Consider the following 22,444-nt stretch of genomic DNA (forward strand, 5'->3'; position numbering starts at 1 on the left):
TAACGCCCGCTAAGCTAGTGGTGCGGCCCGCGTGGGGCCGGGGCTCGGGACCCAAGGCCTGGTGAGGCCCGGCGGGCTCCACGCGCCCCGGCGGCGCAGGGGTGGCCAGGAACCGCGCCCGGGCTGTCCTGGGGGAACCCGGCGCGGGTGGTCGGCGGGTCCGGCGGGCGGGGCGTCGGGAGAGCCGCGCGTGACGCACTTCCGGCCTGCGGCTTCCGGCTTAAAGGGCCCGAACCTGGCTCCCAACAACAACAAAACGGGTGCGCGGGCGGCGGCGCCTTGGCTCCAGTCCCCGCCCTCCTGCCACCTGCCGCCGCCCGGCCGCGCCTGGCCCTCGCCGGCCGCCCAGCTCGCTCTCCGCTCCCCGCTCCCGCCCTGTCCCGCGGAGCCGCGGACCCCGGCCGCGCCCTTCGGCCACCTCCTCCCGCCGCGCCCGCGCCGCCTCGCGAGACCCGCTGGCCGCGGCCGCGCAGAGCAGCAGGAAGGGAGCGGCCGCGGCGGAGGACGCCCGGCCCGACTGTGCGGCCGGCGGCCCTGCCCGGGCGCGGAGGGCGGCGGTGGCGGGCCCCGCGACCGTCTCTCAGGTATCTCTGCCCGGCCGGCCGCCCTGAGCCCGGCCTCTCTCCAGCCCGCGAGGCGGGGCCGTCGCGTAGGGGCCTTGTTGCGTTTCAGCTCTGGGGTCGCGGCGGGGCCGGGGCGGCGACTCGGGCCGTGGCGCCCCCACCCCTCCCTCCTCCCTCCCTCCTCCCTCCCTCCTCACAGCTTTCTTCCTCTCTCCCCCCGCCCCCTCCGCAGTCCCGAGTCCGGCGGAGCCTAGCGGAGCCCGGACCTGGCGGGGAACGCTGCACCCGCGGCCGGGCCCCCAGACCCCGCCGCCGCCGCCACCGCCCGTCCTCCTCGGTCCCGGCAATGGCCTTTGTATCGCCCGGTGCACTTGTGACTGACTTGGACACGGAATATTAAGACCCACTAGCTTCCGCCCCCATCCCGGCCGCGCCGGCTCCTTTGCGCTCTGAACGGCTGCTCCTCTGGACTCTTCGGCGTTGGGGGCACCATGGAGCAGAGTGGGATGGAGATGCCCGTGACCCTCATCATTAAAGCACCGAATCAGAAATACAGTGACCAGACCATTAGCTGCTTCTTGAACTGGACCGTGGGGAAGCTAAAAACGCATCTCTCTAACGTGTACCCTAGCAAACCAGTAAGTGTCTGACAGCTGGGCGCCGCGGCCCGGGCCGCCGCCTCTCCTGCCCGGGGCTCACCTTCTCCTTGCTCCCCCCCAACCCCCTGGAGTCAGGCTGGTAGACTGGGAAGTCTTCGGCGTTCCGAAGGTGTGTGCGTCTCTTGAGTGTCCGAGCCATCATTAATATCTTCCTTAGGAGGTTCAGTTAATTAGTAAGAGTTGACAGAAATATCAAGGGACATACGGATTGCAGGCAGGCATAAAAAAAGACCATTTTCCTTGGACTAAAAGTCATCAACCTAAGATGGGATGACAGATTGCATTCTTTAAAAAAAAAAAAAAGATAAAGAAGCACTACAATTCATATTAAAGCTGCTATTGCTTATTAGACTAAAAATTCCTCTTTATTTTCAACACTGGCCCAGAAAGTTGCTCACCATTGTTGAAGAGCAAATGTTTTTTTCTTGGAAATAAGTATGTACCCCTGTAAAAATTACATGCTCAAGGTTAGTATATATCTTCTAAGAAGCAAAGAAGTATGAGTTTTAGACTCACATTCCTCTGCCCCTCCCTCCCTCATGTTTCCCCTGTACCAGGACACAGACATTTCACTAATTTAGAAGAGAACAATCCTTCCACCCCCTCCACCATTTGGTGCATCTTTTTATTCCTTTCATATGGCCACTTGTAAATCAGAGTGGCAGTGTTTTCCATTCTGAATCATATCTGGATATTGCAAAGATAATAAATAAAATACAGACTACAGCTCCATCTATCCCCAAAGGTAGGTTTGAAAGGACATGGTTGGTAATTAAGAAGTCTTGATAAGTAAAGAAGGCATGTGATCTATATTCAGATGTTGATGAATTAGGACTGTTTCGGTGTTACAGTATTAAGTTTAGTTAGTTTAGATTTCTGAAATAATTACAGAAATCCTGCGGTTATTGCAAGAATGGGAGGTTTAGAAAAACAATTCTCAGTTGGCATTAGCTGTGTTTGTCAGCACCTTGTGATACAAATATTTTTAGTACAGGAAATAAAAACCCAGAGGAAGTTAAGGACTTGGAACAAACTAGCTGGAACTCTCATTTATTCAAATCTTTGTATGAAAGTTAAAGTTTACACAAGGGATAACAATTTGTTTTAAAAACGTATGCTTTACAAAAGATTTCCTATTGTATGTGATTCGTTTTTGCACAATTTCGAAGTGGAAAATAGCTTTTCAGAACAGTCAATTTAAAGTCATAGACTTCCATAGTACTGCTCATAACATACTCTGAATACCGTTCCTAAGTAATACATGTCCCAGTACATACTCTCAAGTATGTACTTAAGTGAAGTGCTTTATAGTATATGATTAAACCAAGTCAAAAGGAACTTGGTTTGCACTCTGATAGACCAAGAGTTCTTACTTTCCTAAAACTTTCTCTTGTAAAGACTAAGTGAGGAATGTGAAGTGGGTCTGCCTTACCTGCACCCCTCCCAGCATGCATCTGTGCAGGCTGTCAGCGCTCCCCTGGGTGGGCCAGCTGCTGGAGACAGAGCAGTTACCAACTTCTCACACCCCGCCCTCCTTATCTGCCTGCTGCCTGGACACACCGGAGACTCTTGCAGGCTGTACACATAATGTGCAACCTAGTATTTGCCTGACTACCTAATTTTGTGACAAACCCGACATTTATCCTCCTCCAGCAAGTTTTCGCCAACTGAATTGCATTATCTGAAGGTTATTTCTAGGTTAATGAGAGTGGGTGGGCCTTGGGGCAGGTCGCAGGTGTTTATTTTCATAGAACTTCACTGAAAACTTTGTATGGTGATTGGATTTGACAGGCTTACAGTCTAACTTCATTATCACATGAGAATTTGAAGTTTCACCGTGGTTAAACAGACCAGCTGTTTAATAATACCCCAAAGCCATAGGTAGTCCTCAGTCTAGGACAGTGGTTCTCAACCTTTCTAATGCCGCGACCCTTTAATACAGTTCCTCATGTTGTGGTGACCCCCAACCATAAAATTATTTTCGTTGCTACTTCATAACTGTAATTACATTACAATTCATAACAGTGGCAAAATTATAGTAATGAAGTAGCAACGAAAATAATTTTATGATTGGGGTCACCACAACATGAGGAACTGTATTAAAAGGTCGTGGCATTAGAAAGGTTGAGAACCACTGGTCTAGGAAGTGGACTTCCTAAAGTTTTCTTTGTCAAGCTGTTAGAACAGAGAACATTTTGCAACATAAGCAATGTTACATGACAACTTAATACATTACACAGGAAGTTTAGGTTCTTAGGACCACCCACAGTGATGACTTCACATTGATTCTGTGTTGGTGTTGAACAGAGGTCATTTTTGTGCCTGGTTCTGTGCACATCTGCCTGCAGGGATGGGTGGACTTGGAAGCAGAGTGGGGTTCCAGTGCCTTGTAGAAGCACTTGTCCCCCAGAAGGAGGTAGGAAAGTGGACTGCTCTGGTCAGCACTGCTCTTTGCTGGGTGTGATGGTTTCCGGGTAGGTGGAAGGCCTTGGTCCCTGTAGGCGGTGGCCTATAGGAAAATGAGTGGAAGCTGATGGAGGGGTAAGAATGGATGCTTGAAGTTGTTCCTCTTAGGGTCTCTACAGAGATAGGTCATGTGTCTACATGCTATTAATGGGATTCAGCAACAGTGTATAAAATCTTAAAATTCTAGTTTTAATAACAGATATTGACTTGACTTAATAATCATAGATAATCTCCACATGGATATTTAAAATTCAATAAACCCACAATAGATAAACTACCCCACCCAAGCACACTTTCTTGGGCTTCATTTATTTACTTTAATTTGGATTTTATTGATACGGCATTTGAATGTCTGTATGCCAAGCATGAAGGGGATGTTAAGAGTCCCTTGCTCTTATGAAGCTGAGGTCCAGTGGGTGGGGGGGGGGGGGGGGGGATAGAGAGATTGAAAGAAAAGAACTAATACTATGGAAATGGTGTTACAGAGAGGGATGTACTGAGTGTGGCAGGAGCACAGGAAGGAACAGTCCACTCGGGTCCAGGGGAAGGGAATGTGTAGCTGTTTTAAGAAGAGGTTCGTTCACAGGGACATTTTTCTTAGGGTTGGTAACAGTTTTAAGCACACCAGATGAGAGCTTTATAGAAGCCTCTTCTCTCAGAGCTCCTGTTGCACTGCTTCTGAGTACTTTATACACTTCATTACTTGGTGAGATAGTACTGTGTACAAAAGGTTATGGGTCCATAATGGGCCACACAGGGGAAGGTGTTTTCCTTTCCTGGTAGGAAGTAAGGCAGTCGCCATATTTATGCAAAAGTTTACAACGTCATTATTAAAAACCTCAGATGTGGAATTGAACTCTGGAGTTTTGCTTAACTTTGAATGGTATTGATTATTGGTTTAGAACTGGGAAGTGTACCAATTCATGTTGATAGTATATGTATATAATATTCTAACCAGACATTTGTCATCGCTTCAGGACTTTAGATTTTGAGATCCTGAAATGTTGGTCTTTGCTACTAAGGGGTGGAGCTGCTGTGAAGAAGGCCCCTTTTACTTGTCGTTTCAGACTTTTACGTGGCTGACACTTACTTTCTTAGAGGTGTAAGTATCAGAATGGTTGAACTTCATGTTATCCAGTAGAATGCAATATGCTGGAGAAAACTGGAAAAATAAGAATCTCTAAATCCATTAGGCACCTTTCTCGTTACCGCTCTCATTTTTTTACTCTTTTTTTAAAAAAATATATTTTATTGATTTTTTACAGAGAGGAAGGGAGAGGGATAGAGAGCTAGAAACATCGATGAGAGAGAAACATCGATCAGCTGCCTCCTGCACACCTCCTACTGGGGATGTGCCCACAACCAATGTACGTGCCCCTGACCGGAATCGAACCTGGGACCCTTGAGTCCGCAGGCCAACGCTCTATCCACTGAGCCAAACCGATTTCGGCTTTTTACTCTTCTCATACATACGTAATTTCTGAGATGGACCTGACTCACAGTGAATTCAGTTTTGAATGCAAACCTTCCTGGAGCTTGTCTGCCTGGCTTTCCATTGGTCAGTGTTGAGGTCAGATGCCTGTCGAACATGTCCCTCAGTACGGGGTAGGTTTCCTGTGTCTTGGTGCTTCTATTGTCAAAGCAGTCAATTTCTTTACTCAGGCCTTCCAGCTCCTGCTCAGCTAGGGAGGTTTGTGCTGGTTTTCAAATTGTTCCTCCACTCTGAGATTCTGTTAGAAATAAAGAAAACAGGAATAGAACTAGCTATGTAAGTTCTATTTCAGAACCAAATTGCCTATAATTGAGATGGACATCTGACTTTCATTATCAGTGAAAATAGCTTGTGTAATTTGAGGTTATGTCTCTTAATTTTGTAATTCCCCATTATCTTATTTAGGCAGGTCATGTAAAATATTATCTGCTTAACCACCTCCAAACTGATTCAAAGGGGCTGTAATCCATACATGTCAAAAAAAATTTATAAGACAATTACCATAAAATTTTAGTACATACATTTAAGAGGGTTTCATGTCACATAGTATAGTTCATATTTTTAAAAAATATTTTATTGATTTTAGAGAGGAAGGGAGAGGAAGAGAGAGATAGAAACATCAATGATGAGAAAAAATCATTGATCGGCTGCCTCCTGCACGTCCCCCACTGGGGATCAAGCCTGCAACCCAGGCATGTGCCCTTGGCCGGAATCAAACCTGGGACCCTTCAGTCCGCAGGCAGATGCTCTACCCATTGAGCAAAACCAGCTAGGGCAATATAGTTTATATTTTTAAAACTTTATTAAATTGCATGTGAAGGCTGATGAAAAGTTAAGTTTTGAATGAATGTGGGTTAAAATTGGTTTTATGTAATTCCTTTGTAGCCTTTTCCTAATGTCTTTTTGGGAAAATAACAGTACACGTTTGTTTAATCATGCATCAGTGCTTTTTAAAATAGGATTTTTCCAGAACTTCAGTTTATGTTTCTCTCCTTTACATAATAAATGCATACTAATTTTTTAAAGGTTTTATTAAAAATATATTTTTAATTGATTTTTAGAGAGAGGGAAAGGGAAAGAAAGAAACATCAGTGTGAGAGCGGAACAGAGATTGGCTGCCTCCTGCAAGCCCCTACTGGGGATCAAGCCCAAAACCTGGGCATGTACCCTGCCTGGATTCGAACTGCAACGTTTTGGTGCAGGGGACAATGCCCAACCAACCGAGCCACACCGGTCAGGGCAATAAATACGCATTTGATGGTCTCAGATGCTTTTATTTAACTATTATAGTTGTGTAACTAAATAATAGTTAACTAACTATGTTAACTGCCATTTACTAAGTGGTTACTATGTGTACCAGACATTCTGTGGCGCACTTTATCTGTTTTATCACATTTATTCCTTAGAGATACCTTATGATGTTAGGTTTTATTATTAGCTTTTTTTTTTTGCCCAAGTTCATAGAATTCTATGTAGTAGAATTTGAGTTTTAGGGACTTGGCCACCTCAGTTGTATGCTTGCAAATTGAACTGTTAAAAGAGGTCTATGTGTTTAGCTGGCTTGTCATTTAACGGCTACAGATGAATGGGTTGCATAACCTTAATACTGTTCTAATGCATCTCAACTCAGTGTATGGTTACTTCTGCTGATTTTGGTAAATGATGGGGAAGATAGAGGGATATACTCTCTTAAGACCTCAAAGCACATTGCTTGGCCCTATCTTCTCCCATTCCTGCTTGTTCGTGTGAACCACAGCAGGCATGCACTCTGGCAGTCCTGTTGTATCTATACCTGGTTTGTGCATGGCCTGTGAGTGGAAACAGCTACGCAGGGAATGTCCCTGTGGAGTTCTAGAGGAAATTCTTCTGTAAGCTCTGTGTGCTGGTGTTGCTTACAGTTGTTGCAAGGAGATAAGGTTTGGAGACAGTTTGGGTAAACTGTGCTTCCATTTATAGTGTTTGTGAATTTCCTGGGGCTTTAGGTGGGCTGATCTAGTGGGAGTGGGAGATGTGTTCCAGTACAGATTCGCAGAACTCATTCCCACAGAAATGATGTTTTGTGCATGTCTTGGGAACCAGCTCTTCAAAGCTATTTGGCACTTGTGACAGCTGTATGCAAGTACTGAAATGTTAACAGTTCCTACTTTCAGAGGACTCGGGTCATTGTTCTTTGAACTAACATATAAGTTGTAGATTGCTTTTACTGAGCTATTGGATTATTTTGAAGTTGGACATACTAAGGACATGCTTTTTTAAAGCCATGCATAATTATGAGAGGCTCATTTAGTTCTTCACATGAAAACTTTAAACTTTTGATACCAACTAGGTGACTTCTAGAAATATAAAGTATTGCTGGCTTTGTAAAACTCAACTACCAGACTCTTGTGAATATTTAATATGCATTAGGGATGCATAGTATTTTATCTGTTTTTGGTATCTGATTAAATGTTGAAAAGTCAGACACTTTAGATAATAATGTGTAACTCTTTTAGAAAGAGAAAAATCTTTCCCCAGTTTAGGATTAATTTTGCATTTTTTACTAGCCGGTGAGCTTTCCTCACCTTGTTTTTTTAGAGTGTCTGTTTAGTGGGTGGCAGAGTTTTGGGGTCAGCTGGTTAAGCAGCTGTGTATTTGGAGTGGTGTAGTTCTCTCTCTGCCTATTCGGACCACCGTCAGCTTGGTCATGTAGATGGCCATGCAAGAGCTGGGAAAGAATATGCAGGTAGGGTGTCTGAGTCAGGAAGCAGCTTAGCATATTGGAGAGCTAAGTGCATGCTAGTTTGGCCAGTGAGTGAGGAGGAAAGAATACCATCAGAGGAGGTCGGAGAGAGACAGAAACCAGATCTGCTGGGACTGTGTGGCGATGGTAAGGAATTAGCTTTAAATCCAGTGTGGTGGGAATCCAGCCGAGAGACAGGGTTGATTTGCACTTTTAAAATCTGTTTCTAACTGCACTCCTCTCCTTTTCTCTCATATTCATCCCAACTAAGTTTGTCCACCAAGTTGCTCTTATGAAGACCACTAGGGATCTCCATGTTGCAGGATACTCTGAGGGAGTACAGAAATAAATAGAGTAGTCTGAAAGAAGGACACTGTGAGTAATAACACAAGCCTGGAACTACTCACATATCCATTAGTAAATGGTAGCATCCTAATGTATAAAGAGCCAGGGTCCATAACGTCCAAAACTACTGAACGGACGACCGAACGCCAGGCTGAGCGCGCAGCAGGCTCGGGTGGGTGAGGACTGGCGGGCTGGCTGAACTGCTGACCTCTCGGTCCCTCCTGGGTTGCGGGTGCCGCGGCGACCCAGCACTGACTGCTGCTGCCAAGGCGGGTGCGATGCAGTTGGTCGGGGGGGGGGGGGTCCCGCCATTGCCCCACGATTGCCCCAAAGAGGGAGGCCCAGGCTACCCAGCTGCAGCGGTGGGTAGGGCCTCCTTGTGCAGGGCGATCAATCGTGGGGCTCCCAGACTGCGAGAGAGCGCAGGCCGGGCTGAAGGACCCCCCCCCCCACCCCCCGAGTGCACGAATTTCATGTACCGGGCCTCTAGTTTCTATATAATGGAATATTACGGACTGTCAAGAAGCATGGGGAAGACATCCTAATACTGCTGAGGCATAATCTCCAGGTTATATTAAGTGGGAGGACAAGGCACAAAATATTAGGTAGAGTGTACTAGCTTTTATGTGAGAAAAGAAGGGAAATACTTGCTTATATTCAGATTTGTTGTGTTGTTAAAAAGAAATAGTGGAAGGGCAATTCAGAATTGATGTTTCTATCTCTCTCCCCCTTTCCCTTCCTCTCTCTGAAGTAAATAAAAGCATACTTTAAAAAATTAGGGAGGGAACAGGGACAGAAACTAAACCTCTCTGAACACATCTCATTCTATAATTTTTACTCTGTTGCCATATAATTTAAAAAATTAAATAGAAAAAAGTAATCCTTAAATGGCAACATAATACTTTTATAATTTAATGTCAGGATGTTGACATAACTGCAAGAGGAATTATACCAAGTCATTTTGAAATAGTATTTCATCTATGTATTTCTAGTGGGATACATGTAAGGACAGAAGAAAGCCACAAGACATGCTTAACTTCATCTGATACTGTTATTCTTGTTTTGAGGTTGTATATAGTAGGATAAAGCATATAAGTAAGTTTGCTAATGGCATGTTTTGTTTGTTAATGTCATTAGGAAATTTGGTAATTGTCTATATTTTATTATATCTACAATAAATATGCTACCATTTGCTGAGCTCTTAATGTCTTAAGTGGAATTTGGAAAAATAAAATTCTTAAAATATGTCAGTTTTCTGCTTATTTGTGCCTAAAGGGAGTTTACTTTACCCATATTTAGGCATGTTATTCCCAACCTTTATTTTGTGTAATTAGAAAAAGTTGCATTATTTTCTTTGTCCCATTTCTTAGTTGACGAAGGATCAGAGATTGGTGTATTCGGGCAGACTGCTTCCCGATCATCTGCAGCTGAAAGACATTCTCAGAAAAGTAAGCAGATTTCTACCACTACTCGATACCAGACACAATCAGAGTGTGAGAGGAGATTTGTTCTGAAATTTTATCGATATCCAACCAGTTCAGTTTTCAGATACTTAAAATCAACCCTTTGGGTAGCATAACATGTAAACATGAGCTAGAAAATAAAAAACAATGATAGATCCCAGTTAGTTTAGGTAGCAGTTTTGTATATCTATCTGATAGCTGACTAGGATTACATATCGTGTTCAGGTGATTGGCATTTTGTGCCGGAAACTCTATAACTTACCAGTAGTGCAGGAGTGGAGAGTCCAAGGGGTGGTGCAGGGTTTTCACTGAGGACCGTCTCCTCGCCTGTCTCCCCTTTGACCAAACTGGATGACATTTTAATGCAAGTTGCTTGGGTTAGGAGTTTAATTTCAGGGCAAGAAATAGAAGGAAACCCAATTGGTCCATCAGTTAGCAACCTTGAAGGCTGGTGCTTAGAGCTAAAATATATTTCAGTGTAGCTTTTTGATAATCAGCTGGAATACTGTGGGTTTTTTTTTTTAATGGCAACTTTTAACTCATGTTTATTTGTGGAATTTATACTTTTATAACCTCTCTGCATTTGTGATGCTACATTTTGTTTGTGAATTTATAGCTTTGATATTTTGCCTTAGGTCTTTGACTTAACTCTTAATGTTGTTCGGGACCAATTTAGGAAATCTGCATCCTCTCCTTTTGTTTATGATCACCAGGGAAACTAAGAAATCTTATACCAGTGTATTCCTCCTGTTCGATAGTTGACATTCTCACTCTGCCAGTGTGAATTCTTGCTGTCATTTTCATTTTAACTAGGTAGTTTCAGCTTGCCAAGGTGGTTTAATAACTTCTTTCTCTCTCATAAATAGTGGAATTTGCAGCAGGTTTTTTCTCTCTCTCTTTTTAATGGACTATTTTTTTAGACAGTTTTAGGTTCACAGCAAAATTGAGTGGAAAGTACAGAGATTTCACTTTTACCCCCGTCCCCCCTCCACATGCACAGGCTCCCCCACTAACAACATTCCATATTAGAGTGGAACATTGGTTACAGTTGATGAACCTACATTATTGACACATCATTATCACCCAAAGCCTATGTTTTACATTAGGGTTCCCTCTTGGTGTACATTCTGTGGGTTTGGACAAATGTATAATGACATGTATTCACCATTATAGTCCTGTACAGAATAGTTTCACTGCCTAAAAATCCTCTGTGCCTCACCTGTTCATTTTCTCTATGTTTTTATGCTTAAAAACATTGCTGCTGTGTACTCTTTAAGGTAGAGATTTATTTTATTATTTTAACCCAAAGATAGCTAGTTTGCACTGGAATGTTTTTTAAAAAGGTTCTTGTGCCAGAAATGGTTTCTGACCAGAACACTTAAAATAAAAATGTTTCAGTGGAAGGACGGATGGCCCCTTATATAAAACATTTTGAATAACATGTTTACGTTATGAATAGATCTTTGAACTCTTTTTGTTAGTCGGTGAACCACTTCTTTTTTCAATTAAATGCTGCCATTAGCTTTACCTGCTTAGTTATAAAATGTTTTATAGGAACATTCCCAAAAGGTGAACAAATGCTATAGTTAATTCAATTAGTATCACCTTTGAAACTAGGTTCCTAAGGGTAAACATCTTTCACTTGAATGCTTTTTAATATTCTGTGTTCTGAGGGGACATTGTAGATCAGGAGTGCCTTCTGTCTACTGTACTAGGCACATCTCATGTCAGACTATCTCTGGAAGTTCCTCTTCTTAGCATTTTGCTAGTAATCCCCATTAACTTCTTTCTTTAAACTCCTAGAGCTTGTAGTTTGTGCTTCTCAGTTCTGTGAAAAAGACTGTTTTATATAGTTCTCTAACTGTGCTCTAATGCGCTAGTCTGATCTCTTAACAGTGTCATGAGCCTCTTCGGGGGAGGGGCTGACTCTTACCTTTCTGGTGTTCCCCTCAGAATTAAGCACAATTCTAGATTTATGGTAGGCAGTGGATAAATGCTTAGTTTCCAGTAACTTTGTTTCTCTTTCTCACAACTGGGCATCTTCCTTGTCTTCCTGCCCCTTTCCTTTATCATACTTCGTTTTTTCTTTTCTTTTTATAAGTTGCTGAGCTATCCTGTGTTCTTCTCTGCCCTTCTTTATTCTCTTTCCTTTCTCCATCTTATTTACTTGCTTCATGACTAAGTATAAATATACTCATGTAACCGCTAAGCTAAAATGTCATTCCTAATTATTTTTAGAATTTTTTCTTCATAATTATAGGTTTATGGAAACACATGGAATATTTATAGAATATAGTTCAAACGTATGCTTTTACTTAAATATAAGTATTATAGATAAAACCAGTTTTTGACTAAATAAACAACTATACATCCCCTTGCTAAAATTAAGGCAAATGAGATTATGGTGAAATTATTTGAGTTTCTTTATTATAGCTGCAAAATCTAAGTAATGGAAATATTTTTACTTCTCAAAGTTTGCAGGGCTAAGCTTCAGCAACTATTGCCGTTCCGATATTAAGGTGCTAGATGTTTTTATATTGAAATAATAGGTTGCATGGCACAGCTTTACAGCACTGTTTGCTTCAAGACTCCTTTGTGTACAAAGTAATCATTTTTTCATATAGCAATTGCTGAGTTTTAGACCATTTTCCAGGCATGGAGAAAATGTAGAATTCAAAAGGGCTCCAAATTCTAAAATGGTAAATTTACCTTCAAATGACAACAATTTCTTACTAATAAGTGGCTATGCCAGAAAGGAACTTAAGTTTTGAGTCAAGCATTTCAGCTTAGCTGCTCTTGACATTTTGACTGTGCATTTCCAGTGCGACCCTTTCAGTGTGACCTTCTTTACTTTCAGCAAGACGAGTATCACATGGTCCACCTAGTGTGTACTTCCCGGACTCCTCCCAGCTCTCCACAGTCCAGCAGCCGTCGGGAAGGTCGCGAAGCGTTGGCATCTAGTAGCAGTTCTGTGAGTCGTTTGGGAGGAGTAAATGATGATTTCTCATTATATTTCTTTTGCCTCTAAAAATTAAGAGAAAAAAATAAAAAACAGATCAGTTGGAGCTTGTGGGTTGTGAGATGGTGTTTTGAGTTAGGGATTTAAACTTTGTTTTTAGGAGTCCATTATACAGTGTTATCCCTTGAAGGCTGTTCCCCTGTATGCAGATCAGTAATGTAATAGTCAGGAGTTTAACTACTAAAATACTAAGAAAACAGAATTATGATCTCTTACATAATATAAACTCTAAGGCCAGGAAAATTTCAGAAATAAGGTGTTGAATATAGTATATTTTATTTAAGGTGGTTTAAATTATTTCAGTTTTAAATATGCTAATCCTCTTGAAGTAGATTGCTTGGTCAAGAATGTTATTTAATTTTTTAATATTTATTTTTTGATTTTTAGAGGAAGGGGAAGAGAGAGAGAGAGAGAGAGAGAGAGAGAGAGAAACATCTATGTGAGAACAAAACATTGATCAGTTGCCTCCTGCACACCCCCTACTGGGGGTCGAGCTGCAACCTGGGCATGTGCCCTGACGGGGAATTGAACCAGCAACCTTTCGGTGCACAGGATGGAGAAAATGTAGAATTCAAAAGGGTTCAAAATTCTTGCCCCACCAACTGAGCCACACCGTCTGGGGCAAGAATTTTACTTTTTAAAAAAATGACTAGATTTGGGCATACATTCCAACTGCAGGAGGAAAAATTACTTAACCTACTCAGCTCTTTCAGACTTGGGTATTCATTTCTCCTACCTTAGTTTTTCATTTACCTAAAATTGTTTGGGAAATTTATCTTAAACGTTTCAACTTAGGCATTCTCTACAAGTACTAAAGACCCTGTCCCAAATCCTTTTACCTTAAGTTATTTTTGGTTTCCCATAAAAGCTTTGAAGGTGAGCGAAAAGGATTGGATGAGTGGTAGCTTGCTTTAAACTTTCTGGGCAGAGACTTTTATACTGCTAAGTATACTTTCCTTCTTGTCAAGAATTGAGCCGAAACTGTAAGGAAGGGGCTGAGTGGCAGAGGTGATAACTAGATGAAAGATCTTCCAGTAGATGCTAGTTAAATGCTCCTTTAAGATCTAGATCAGGCGTCTTCAAACTACAGCCCGCGGGCCACATGTGGGTGTTTTTGCTGTTTTGTTTTGTTACTTCAAAATAAGATATGTGCAGTGTGCATAGGAATTTGTTCATAGTTTTTTTTAAACTATAGTCCGGCCCTCCAACGGTCTGAGGGACAGTGAACTGGCCCCCTGTTTAAAAAGTTTGAGGACCCCTGATTCTAGATCCTCCAGTTGCTGTATTTAATTACATGTCCTCAATGGTAAGTATTCTCTAGTACCAGTTGTGGGAATTTAGCTTATATTAAACTGAAATATGTTTTGCCAATAAACCTAAGGGCCTGGATCTGTTTCCCACCTTGCTCCAGAAGGGACAGTCATCGGCAGTGGCGTGAAGTTCTGTATTGTAGTCTTTGGGCACGTTGTGTTGGTGTCGTTTTGTTTAGTTTAGTTTTAGAATCCTCTGACTTGTCCAGTGGTTCCTGAGCCATGATTTCCTGTCATTACTATATATATATGTTCAGTTTTCAAGGTGTAGTATGAAAATCTGAAATGTGTCAAAGGAAAATTAAGTTGAATTCCCCCTAATGTTTTATGACTAAGAAATTTCAGTAGGATTTGAAATTGTCTTAAAAATCTAATCATGAGAGAGTTACCTAATAAGGTCAGAAATCCTGCGTTCTAAAGAAATAAGGCGGGGCTGCCAAATGGCTAGGCCTTTCTCCTTTTAACTTTTAATTAACCACCTTTTTATGGTTCATGGAATGAGAAATCTTGTCAAGAAAAGAAGCCTTTCCGAGTGATGTCCCTAAGAATCAGAGTCCCTAGTGAGATATTTGGTATCTATTTTGTGTGGAATAACATCTTAAAGAAAGCTTGTGTTAGTTTTGCAAAAGACCAGTGTTATTGGATCCTTTTACATGGCAGGACGTAGGACGGGAACATACGCTAAAAAGACATCCTGTCAATAGGAAGGCAGTGTTAGCAAACCTGGAAGGATGTTCAAATTATATTGTACCCAGGTATTTTAAATGGAAGAGCTATAATTTATATAAAATATAATTGTGTTTCACATTTACATAGGACATGATAAATTATTTTCAAATACTAACAAATTGGGCGGTCTTCAGGCGTTACATTGTTTAAGGCTGTTGAGTCTGGTGAGTTACTGACATCATTGGAGCATGAGAATTTTAAAACCCTGATTGATACCTTGTTCATATTTTTAAAAACAATATTTTTGGTATCTTTAACAGAAGTTGAGAACTGAAAGGAATCTTGAAAATCTAGTTCAATCTTATTTTTGTAGGGAAGCTGAGACTCGGAGGCTAAGTAAAATGTTAAGGTCATGTTCCTTGCTAACGTCAGAGATAACACCAGATTCTAGATCTTCTGATTTCTAGCACGTTCCTCATAATTTTAAAACTGTGTGTTACTAACAGCACGTTATACAGTCCCTGGCACTTAGGAAATGGCACAGGAATTGGTACCATTATTGAGCACTTTCTATGTTTTAGGCATCATGAAAAGAACTTTTCATGTAATTTAATCCTCACAATTTTGTATGCTCTTTGTATACAGTTACATCACTACTTAACTTAGCCTTTTCTAGTTGATAAATGAACTGTTGTGTAATTAAGAAATTTTGATTTTTCTGAACTCTTTAGTCTCATCAGAATTAAAGTATCTTCTTATTATGCTGGGCACAAGATTCAAATGAGTAAATTCCTAAAATTCACTGTTGGCAGGGGGATTTCATCAATACATTTTTAGCACTGTGTCTATAACCTCATGAATGTAATGAATTACATCTTCCTGAAAAAATAGTTACATTTCTGTTTGTAGAGTTCAGATCAGTCAGGATCAACAACTCCATCATCCAGTCAAGAAACCTTGCCGTTAGCTGTCAGTTCTTCCTCAGAAGGACTGAGGCAGCGTTCCCTTCCCCAAGCACAGACCGACCCCGCACAGAGTCATCAGTTCCCATACGTAATGCAAGGGTGAGTGAATTCCTAGTAGCCGTGGGCCTCTTCGAAATCTGTTTCTCCTGACTTTCATGGTAGCCCTCTGCAGTAATCAGAGTGCATTTGAAGTTATTCCATTACCTAAGTGCATATTTTGAGAATTAGAGGGTGAAGTAGAGCAGTGCTGTTGAAAGCTGCTCATGTATCAGAATCATCTAGGGCTGTATTTTGTAGTTTTTAAGGTTTGTGCTAATCACCTGGGGATCTTGTGTAGATGCAGGTTCTGATTCAGTAGGATGACTTGTAGTTCAGAAATGAAAATTTAGAGAAATGCTTTCAATTCCAGAGCATTCAAAGACATTCCTTTATCTCTTTATGGCAGAAATGTAGACCACCAGCTTCCCGGACAAGCTGCTCCAGCCGGATTCCCAGTGTACCCCGCCTTCAGCCCGCTGCAGGTGCTGTGGTGGCAGCAGATGTATGCTCATCAGTATTATATGCAATAGTAAGTGATTTCAGAATCTTCACTCACTGTGTTATTTGCTTTATTTTCTGCTTTTATCTAAGTAACTTGATTTGGGATTACATTTACTGATGTATTACATTAACTTGTAAAAATTATTATAAGGAATTCACAGACATCTCTGCAGGACTTATTAAAAAAATCAATTGGCTGTATCCCTGATGAACATAGATGCTAAAATCCTCAAGAAAATATTAGCAAACCGAATCCAGCAATACATTAAAAATAATGATCAAGTTGGATTTGTCCTACTAGAACTGATAAAAGAATTCAGTAAAATAGTAGGATACAAAATAAATATCCAGAAATCAGTTGCATTTTTATTTATTTATTTTTATTATTATTTTTTAAAATATATTTTATTGATTTTAGAGAAGAAGGGAGAGAGATAGAAACATCAATGATGAGAGAGAATCATTGATTGGCTGCCTCCTGCATACCCCCTACTGGGGATTGAGCCCGCAACCCAGGCATATGCCCTTGGCCGTAATCGAACCTGGGACACTTTAGTCTGCAGGCTGACACCCTATCCATTGAGCCAAACCAGCTAGCGCTCAGTTGCATTTTTATACACCAATAGTGAACTATCAGTAAGGGAAATTAAGGAAATAGTCCCATTCACAATTGCTTCAAAAAGGAATAAAATACCAAGGATGTAAAAGACCTGTACTCAGAAAATTACAAGACACTGAAGAAAGAAATTGAAGAAAATACAAGCAAGTGGAAGCATCTATATATATACAAAAGCCCAGTGACCAAATGACAGAATGACTAGTTGACCAGGTGCTGTGACACGCACTGACAACCAGGGGGTAGACGCTCAACAAGGATCTGTCCCCTGGTAGTCAGTGTGCTCCCACAGTGGGAGTGCCACTTGGCTGACCAGGATAAGCGGCGCTCCCACAGCAGGCTGATCTTCATAGGCCACGCCTCATAGGCCACGCCCCCCACCAGTGCACGAATCCGTGCACTGGGCCTCTAGTATATCATGTTCATGGATAGGAAGAATTAACCCTTTGCACTAGCTTGCTTTTTTCTCGATTCCTTTATTCTAATGCTAACCGTGTCGAGTCACACTCGACATCCAAGTGCAAAAGGTTAACATCATTTAAATGTCCATACTACCCAAAGCAATCTAAAGATTCAATGCAGTTTCTATCAACATACCAATTTATTCTAGAATTAGAACAAATATTCCAAAAATCTACATGGAACCACAAAAGACCCCGAATAGTCTCAGCAATCTTGAGAAAGAACAAAATTGGAGATATCAAATTATACTAGAAGATCATATAAAAAGATAGAACATAAAATGAACACTATGTGTTTATCACCCAATTTCAGCATTTATCAATTCATGGCCATCTTCTACAACTTACCCCCTAGGCTTGATAATTTAAATTCTATATATATTATTTTACCGGGAGCATATTATAGGAAAATTTTTCTGATTTTCCAGCAATTAAATTATAAGCAAACTTTTAGAACCACAATTCTTTACAAGTTAACAAAGGACCTCTACCAGTGGTCCCCAGATAGAGTTCCCAAAAGTCAGGATTGGGGTTGAAGGGTTAATATCTTAAAATGCTAATACAAATCATTTATCACTGACATTGGACACATTTATCATGACTAATGTGCGTTTTTTAGACCAGTCCTTCAAAACCTGGGTCGGGGGGGGGAGGTGGTGGGGTACTATGTAGAGTGACAAAAGGGGTCATTAGTGAAGAGATTGGAAAGAGATTTGGTTGTTACCTTGTAAAGTATTTAGTGCAAAGGAGAAAAGAGTGATTCACGTGGCTGTTCTTATCTCCCCTCCATCCCCCAAACCAGGCTGAGAACATCCTTCCCTGAGCTACGTCACAATCTTGGTCCCACTTTCCACTAAAATTTGTGCTTACCTAAAAAATGGGGGGCAGGGGTAGTGATAGTCCATATCAGGTTTATGAAAAATACATATGGCTTATCCAGGACGCTTTGAAAAAATATTTAGTGTGATCAAGTTCTTCCCTTTTCAATATTTATTTTGGTGACTCTTCCAGTCAAGCTGCAGTTTCAGCTCAGGCCACATCAGATGCCACTCCCTCCCAGCCTGCGCCTTCACAGCCTCTAAATTTGGCACGACTTCCTGGAGAAGAACCCCCACCAGCTCCTAACTTAGTGGCCCGAGAAAATCGACCCATGAATGAGAATGTTCAGATGAATGCCCAGGGCGGTCCGGTGCTAAACGAAGAAGACTTCAATCGAGACTGGCTAGACTGGATGTATACGTTCTCACGAGCCGCCATCCTGCTGAGCATTGTGTACTTCTATTCCTCCTTTAGTCGCTTTGTCATGGTCATGGGAGCCATGCTACTGGTTTATCTGTGAGTGACGTTCGCTGCCTTTCTGTGGTTCCTTTTGATGACTTTCTCAAACTCTTCAGCACAGAGTCTGGCATATGGTCGTCTGTCGGGAATGTCTGATGAGGAAATACGAATGTCGGGTTTCGTAGGTCTGGCATCAGAAGCAGACCAGGTTATGTTGAGTGAGAACATTTATCAGAATTGTCTAGAAGCAAATTTTTCCTTTATTGTCATTTATAAAAATTATTAATTTAGCTATTAACAATATTTGGAACTGGTGGAAGTATATGATTCATTCCTGTGCAAGGAGGTTCTTTTTAATTATAGTTACTAATAGTAAGTCCTTTAGGTACAGGTCAGATTTTTTCCATCATAAGTAGACTAACTTTGCCTTGCCATAAGAGGCAAGCAAATTATCTAGTTGAATTTCATTTTAAAAAATAACAAAAAGGTTTTATGATTCCTGACATCCCTTAATATCTAGTATAGAGCCAATTAAGCTTATGATAGACTTTTTTGCCTTAAATTTATTTCTGTTTTGCTGTCATTGCTTTGAGGGGTAGTTCTCAGCCTAAAGTAGGCGATATGGTCCTTTCATGTAATATAGTTCTAATCATTTTTCTCTTGTAGGACACTAATGTTTCATAGTTTTTTAAATAAAAACAGCTGTGACTTACTTTCTTTTTCTTTATTTTACCAAACAGACACCAAGCTGGATGGTTTCCTTTTAGGCAAGAAGGAGGTCAGCAGCAGGCTCCCAACAATAATGCTGAAGTTAATCCTGGGCAGAATGCAGACAACCTAGAACTTGAAGAAATGGTATGCTAATGAGGTTTTGTATGCCCTCAGTGTGGATGTGTCCTCAGCGATGTATGAGGCAACATGATAAAATAGTCTTGGGTGTTCCATAAGTATTCGAGGAATAGCACATGAAGAAAAGTTAACATATAAGCTGCGTGGTTTCATCTGGAAGAACTTAGTCATATTAGAATTAAGTGGGAAGAACTAATATTTTTCTTCCTTAAAATAGCCTAGAAAGAAAATTATGCACATGGTGAGAATTTATTGTATTAAATTGGCAGTTGTCCCTTTGAACTCAAACACCAAGGAATTTATCAGTTTTGGATTTAACAAAGATTTCTAATGACCAGCTGTGTACCGTTTTCTATCTCACGTTCCTTACTCCTGTAGGGAAGTACTTAACTCTCCTTTTTTGGCATGCGTGTGTGCTAGCTGCTTACTCACTTAGGAGTACATTTCTTGTTTTGTTTGGTGCTAGCTGCTTACTCACTTAGGAGTACATTTCTTGTTTTGTTTGGAAGGAGCGTCTCATGGATGATGGGCTTGAAGATGAGCATGGAGAAGAGGCAGGCGAAGACGGCAGTGCACTCCACAGGCCTGGACTCATGGCGTCTGCTTGGGCCTTCATCACCAGCTTCTTCACTTCACTAATACCAGAGGGGCCTCCCCAGGTCGCCAATTAAATCTGAAAACTCTGCCAGCTGCAAAGGAAGGTCTGGCTTTAGGAACGTGACTTAAATAACAGTGCAATTTCAAAAAAATTTATTACTTCCTTTTCATCATCATGTACAGAGGTGTTTTTTTCTTTAAGCTTCTCATGCATATGAATAGTTTAAGCACAAGTGAACTACTTAACGTGTGATTTAAAAAGAAAAATCCTAACAACATAGTGCAACAACATTGGTCTTCCAGGTTTTATTAATTACAATTATGTGTATTAAATCAGACAGGCCTGTATGTGCATCTTATTTCTTTAAAGAGCTGCTTCACATATAATAGCCCAGCCCCAGTGTATAATTTGAATAAATATTACCTATTTTCTGAGTTATCCTAAAAGTTTTAAACAGAATGACCTCATAGTTTTAAAAAAGATTATTTACCTAAAATGTGCTAGTAGCATCTTGCCCAGCCATAAAGCAATAAACTTCTCAATGATCTTAATTTTGACATTTGAATAAATAATGGAAACTTTTCTATTTTAAGGGTAAGTGTCCCATCAATTGGAATTAGTATCTTAAAAAAAAGGCAGCTCTTCAATGGAATTAATAGTGATAAATGTTTGATATAAGCAGTACTTTTATAAAATAAGATATGCCTGAAATCATTCCCTGTAATTTTTTAAAATAAAAGGTCAATTATGTTAAACTGTCTTAGGGGATATTTGTTTAAACTCTTCAGTAATGTACACAGTAGGTGCAAAACTTGATATAAATGTAAGTAGTTGTTGGGAAGGGTTGCTGAAGTCTTCAAAGTCATTTTCGCCTGTTTCATTCCAGATGGATATCTAGTTCTCAGGTGCCAAAACCTCAGTAGCTCTGAAAAAACAACAACAAACAAACCCTGTGTGAGCCAATTTAGTATTTCAGATGAAAGGAGTAAGTGTCTTACAGGGAAGCTAATTAAAATTGAACAAATGAGGATAGGAGGACTTTCATGGGCAAACTTTATCTCACAGGAAATGTATTACACAGTTAATGTTAGAACAAAATGGAAGGTTAAGAAACATCCATGAATTATTCTCTAGGTTGTTTACTCATAATGATAATGGTGACATTTCAAGGGGTAACTGGTTTACTTTTTGAAAAGTAAAATTAGCTTTCTGTTCATAGATGTCAATCAAGACATCACAATTGAATATGAGCAGCTGAACCATAAAAATACAAATAGGACATATAGACGATACCTATGTAATACTGGGGTGAGAAAATAACTTTATCCCTAAAAAAAAGGGTGCTATGTATATAATGTTTTGACGGACATAATTAAAAGCCACACAATTAGGAAAAGAAGATGAAAGAAAAGGTAATAGGTAATTCAGTAAGAAAAAACTTTTTTAAAAAGGATAGTACCCCAGTAAGAAATGGACAAGCATACTCTCTTAGTCAGTTTAGACTGCCGTAACAATTTATCATAGACTGGGCGGCTTAAACAGTAAACATTTATTTCTCACTAGAGGCCTGGTGCATGAAATTTGTGCACTGGGTGTGTGTGTGTGTGTGTGTGTGTGGGTGGGTCCCTCAGCCCGGCCTGTGCCCTCTCGCAGTCTGGAAGCCCTCAGGGGATGTCCGACTGAAGGCTTAGGCTGCGGGGAGTGGGCCTAAGCCTTCAGCTGGACATCCTTAGTGCTGCCGCAGAGGCAGGAGAGGCTCCCATCACTGCCAGCCATTAGCCTGGCTTCTGGCTGAGCGGCACTCCCCCTGTGGGAGCGCACTGACCACCAGGGGGCAGCTCCTGCATCATAGCGCCTGGTTGTTCTACTGTTTGGTTGATTTGCATATTAGCCTTTTATTATATAGGATAGTATTTCTTGCGGCTGGAAGTCCAAGATCAAGGTGCGGACAGATTCGGTGTCTGGTGAAGGCCCTCTTCCTTGTTTGCACAGCGGTGAAGCAAGGTCTCTCCTGTCTCTTACAAGGGCACTATCCTATTCATGAGGGCTCCACCTCCTGCCCCACTAACTCCCAAAGAGCTCGCCTCCTAATACTGTCACATTGGGGGTTAGACTTGGGGGGTGGGGGTCACAAACATTAAGTACATAACAGATAGCATGGCAATAACCCTGAAAAAAAGTAATGTTTACGAGTTAAAACTATCACATTGTAAGGTAATAGTGCTGGTGAAGCTATAGGAGGTGTAAAATCTTATATAGCCCATCCAGGACATATCAGATTTTAAAATTGCAGTCATTCAGAGTCATCCCATTGTTCCTAGAGTCAAGATCAGGCTTATACAGCCCTGAGAGGCAGGGCCCTTGCCCCCTTTCTGTCTGTGCTCCCCTTAACCCACCTGTTGCAGCGAGGCTGGTCTCCCGACCCCCGCACT

General features: G+C 41.2%; 1 protein-coding gene across 2 annotated transcripts; it reads left to right on the forward strand.

Moving 5' to 3' along the window:
- The first annotated feature begins 274 nt into the window (after positions 1-274).
- HERPUD2 (HERPUD family member 2) lies at positions 275-20,767 on the forward strand. 2 transcript variants are annotated; one of them, XM_054726143.1, is made up of 9 exons: positions 276-584; positions 796-1,201; positions 9,615-9,692; positions 12,565-12,678; positions 15,615-15,769; positions 16,116-16,238; positions 18,299-18,622; positions 19,306-19,420; positions 19,924-20,767. In XM_054726143.1, exons 2-9 carry the CDS (start codon positions 1,055-1,057, stop codon positions 20,083-20,085), a joined length of 1,218 nt encoding a protein of 405 aa, XP_054582118.1. In that variant the 5' UTR covers positions 276-584; positions 796-1,054; the 3' UTR covers positions 20,086-20,767. The 2 variants fall into 2 exon arrangements, with proteins under 2 accessions (XP_054582119.1, XP_054582118.1); XM_054726144.1 differs by lacking the exon at positions 9,615-9,692 and having other exon boundaries at positions 275-584.
- Positions 20,768-22,444: the final 1,677 nt, after the last annotated feature.

This window comes from Eptesicus fuscus, chromosome 14, assembly GCF_027574615.1.
Source record: "Eptesicus fuscus isolate TK198812 chromosome 14, DD_ASM_mEF_20220401, whole genome shotgun sequence".
NCBI lineage: Eukaryota > Metazoa > Chordata > Mammalia > Chiroptera > Vespertilionidae > Eptesicus > Eptesicus fuscus.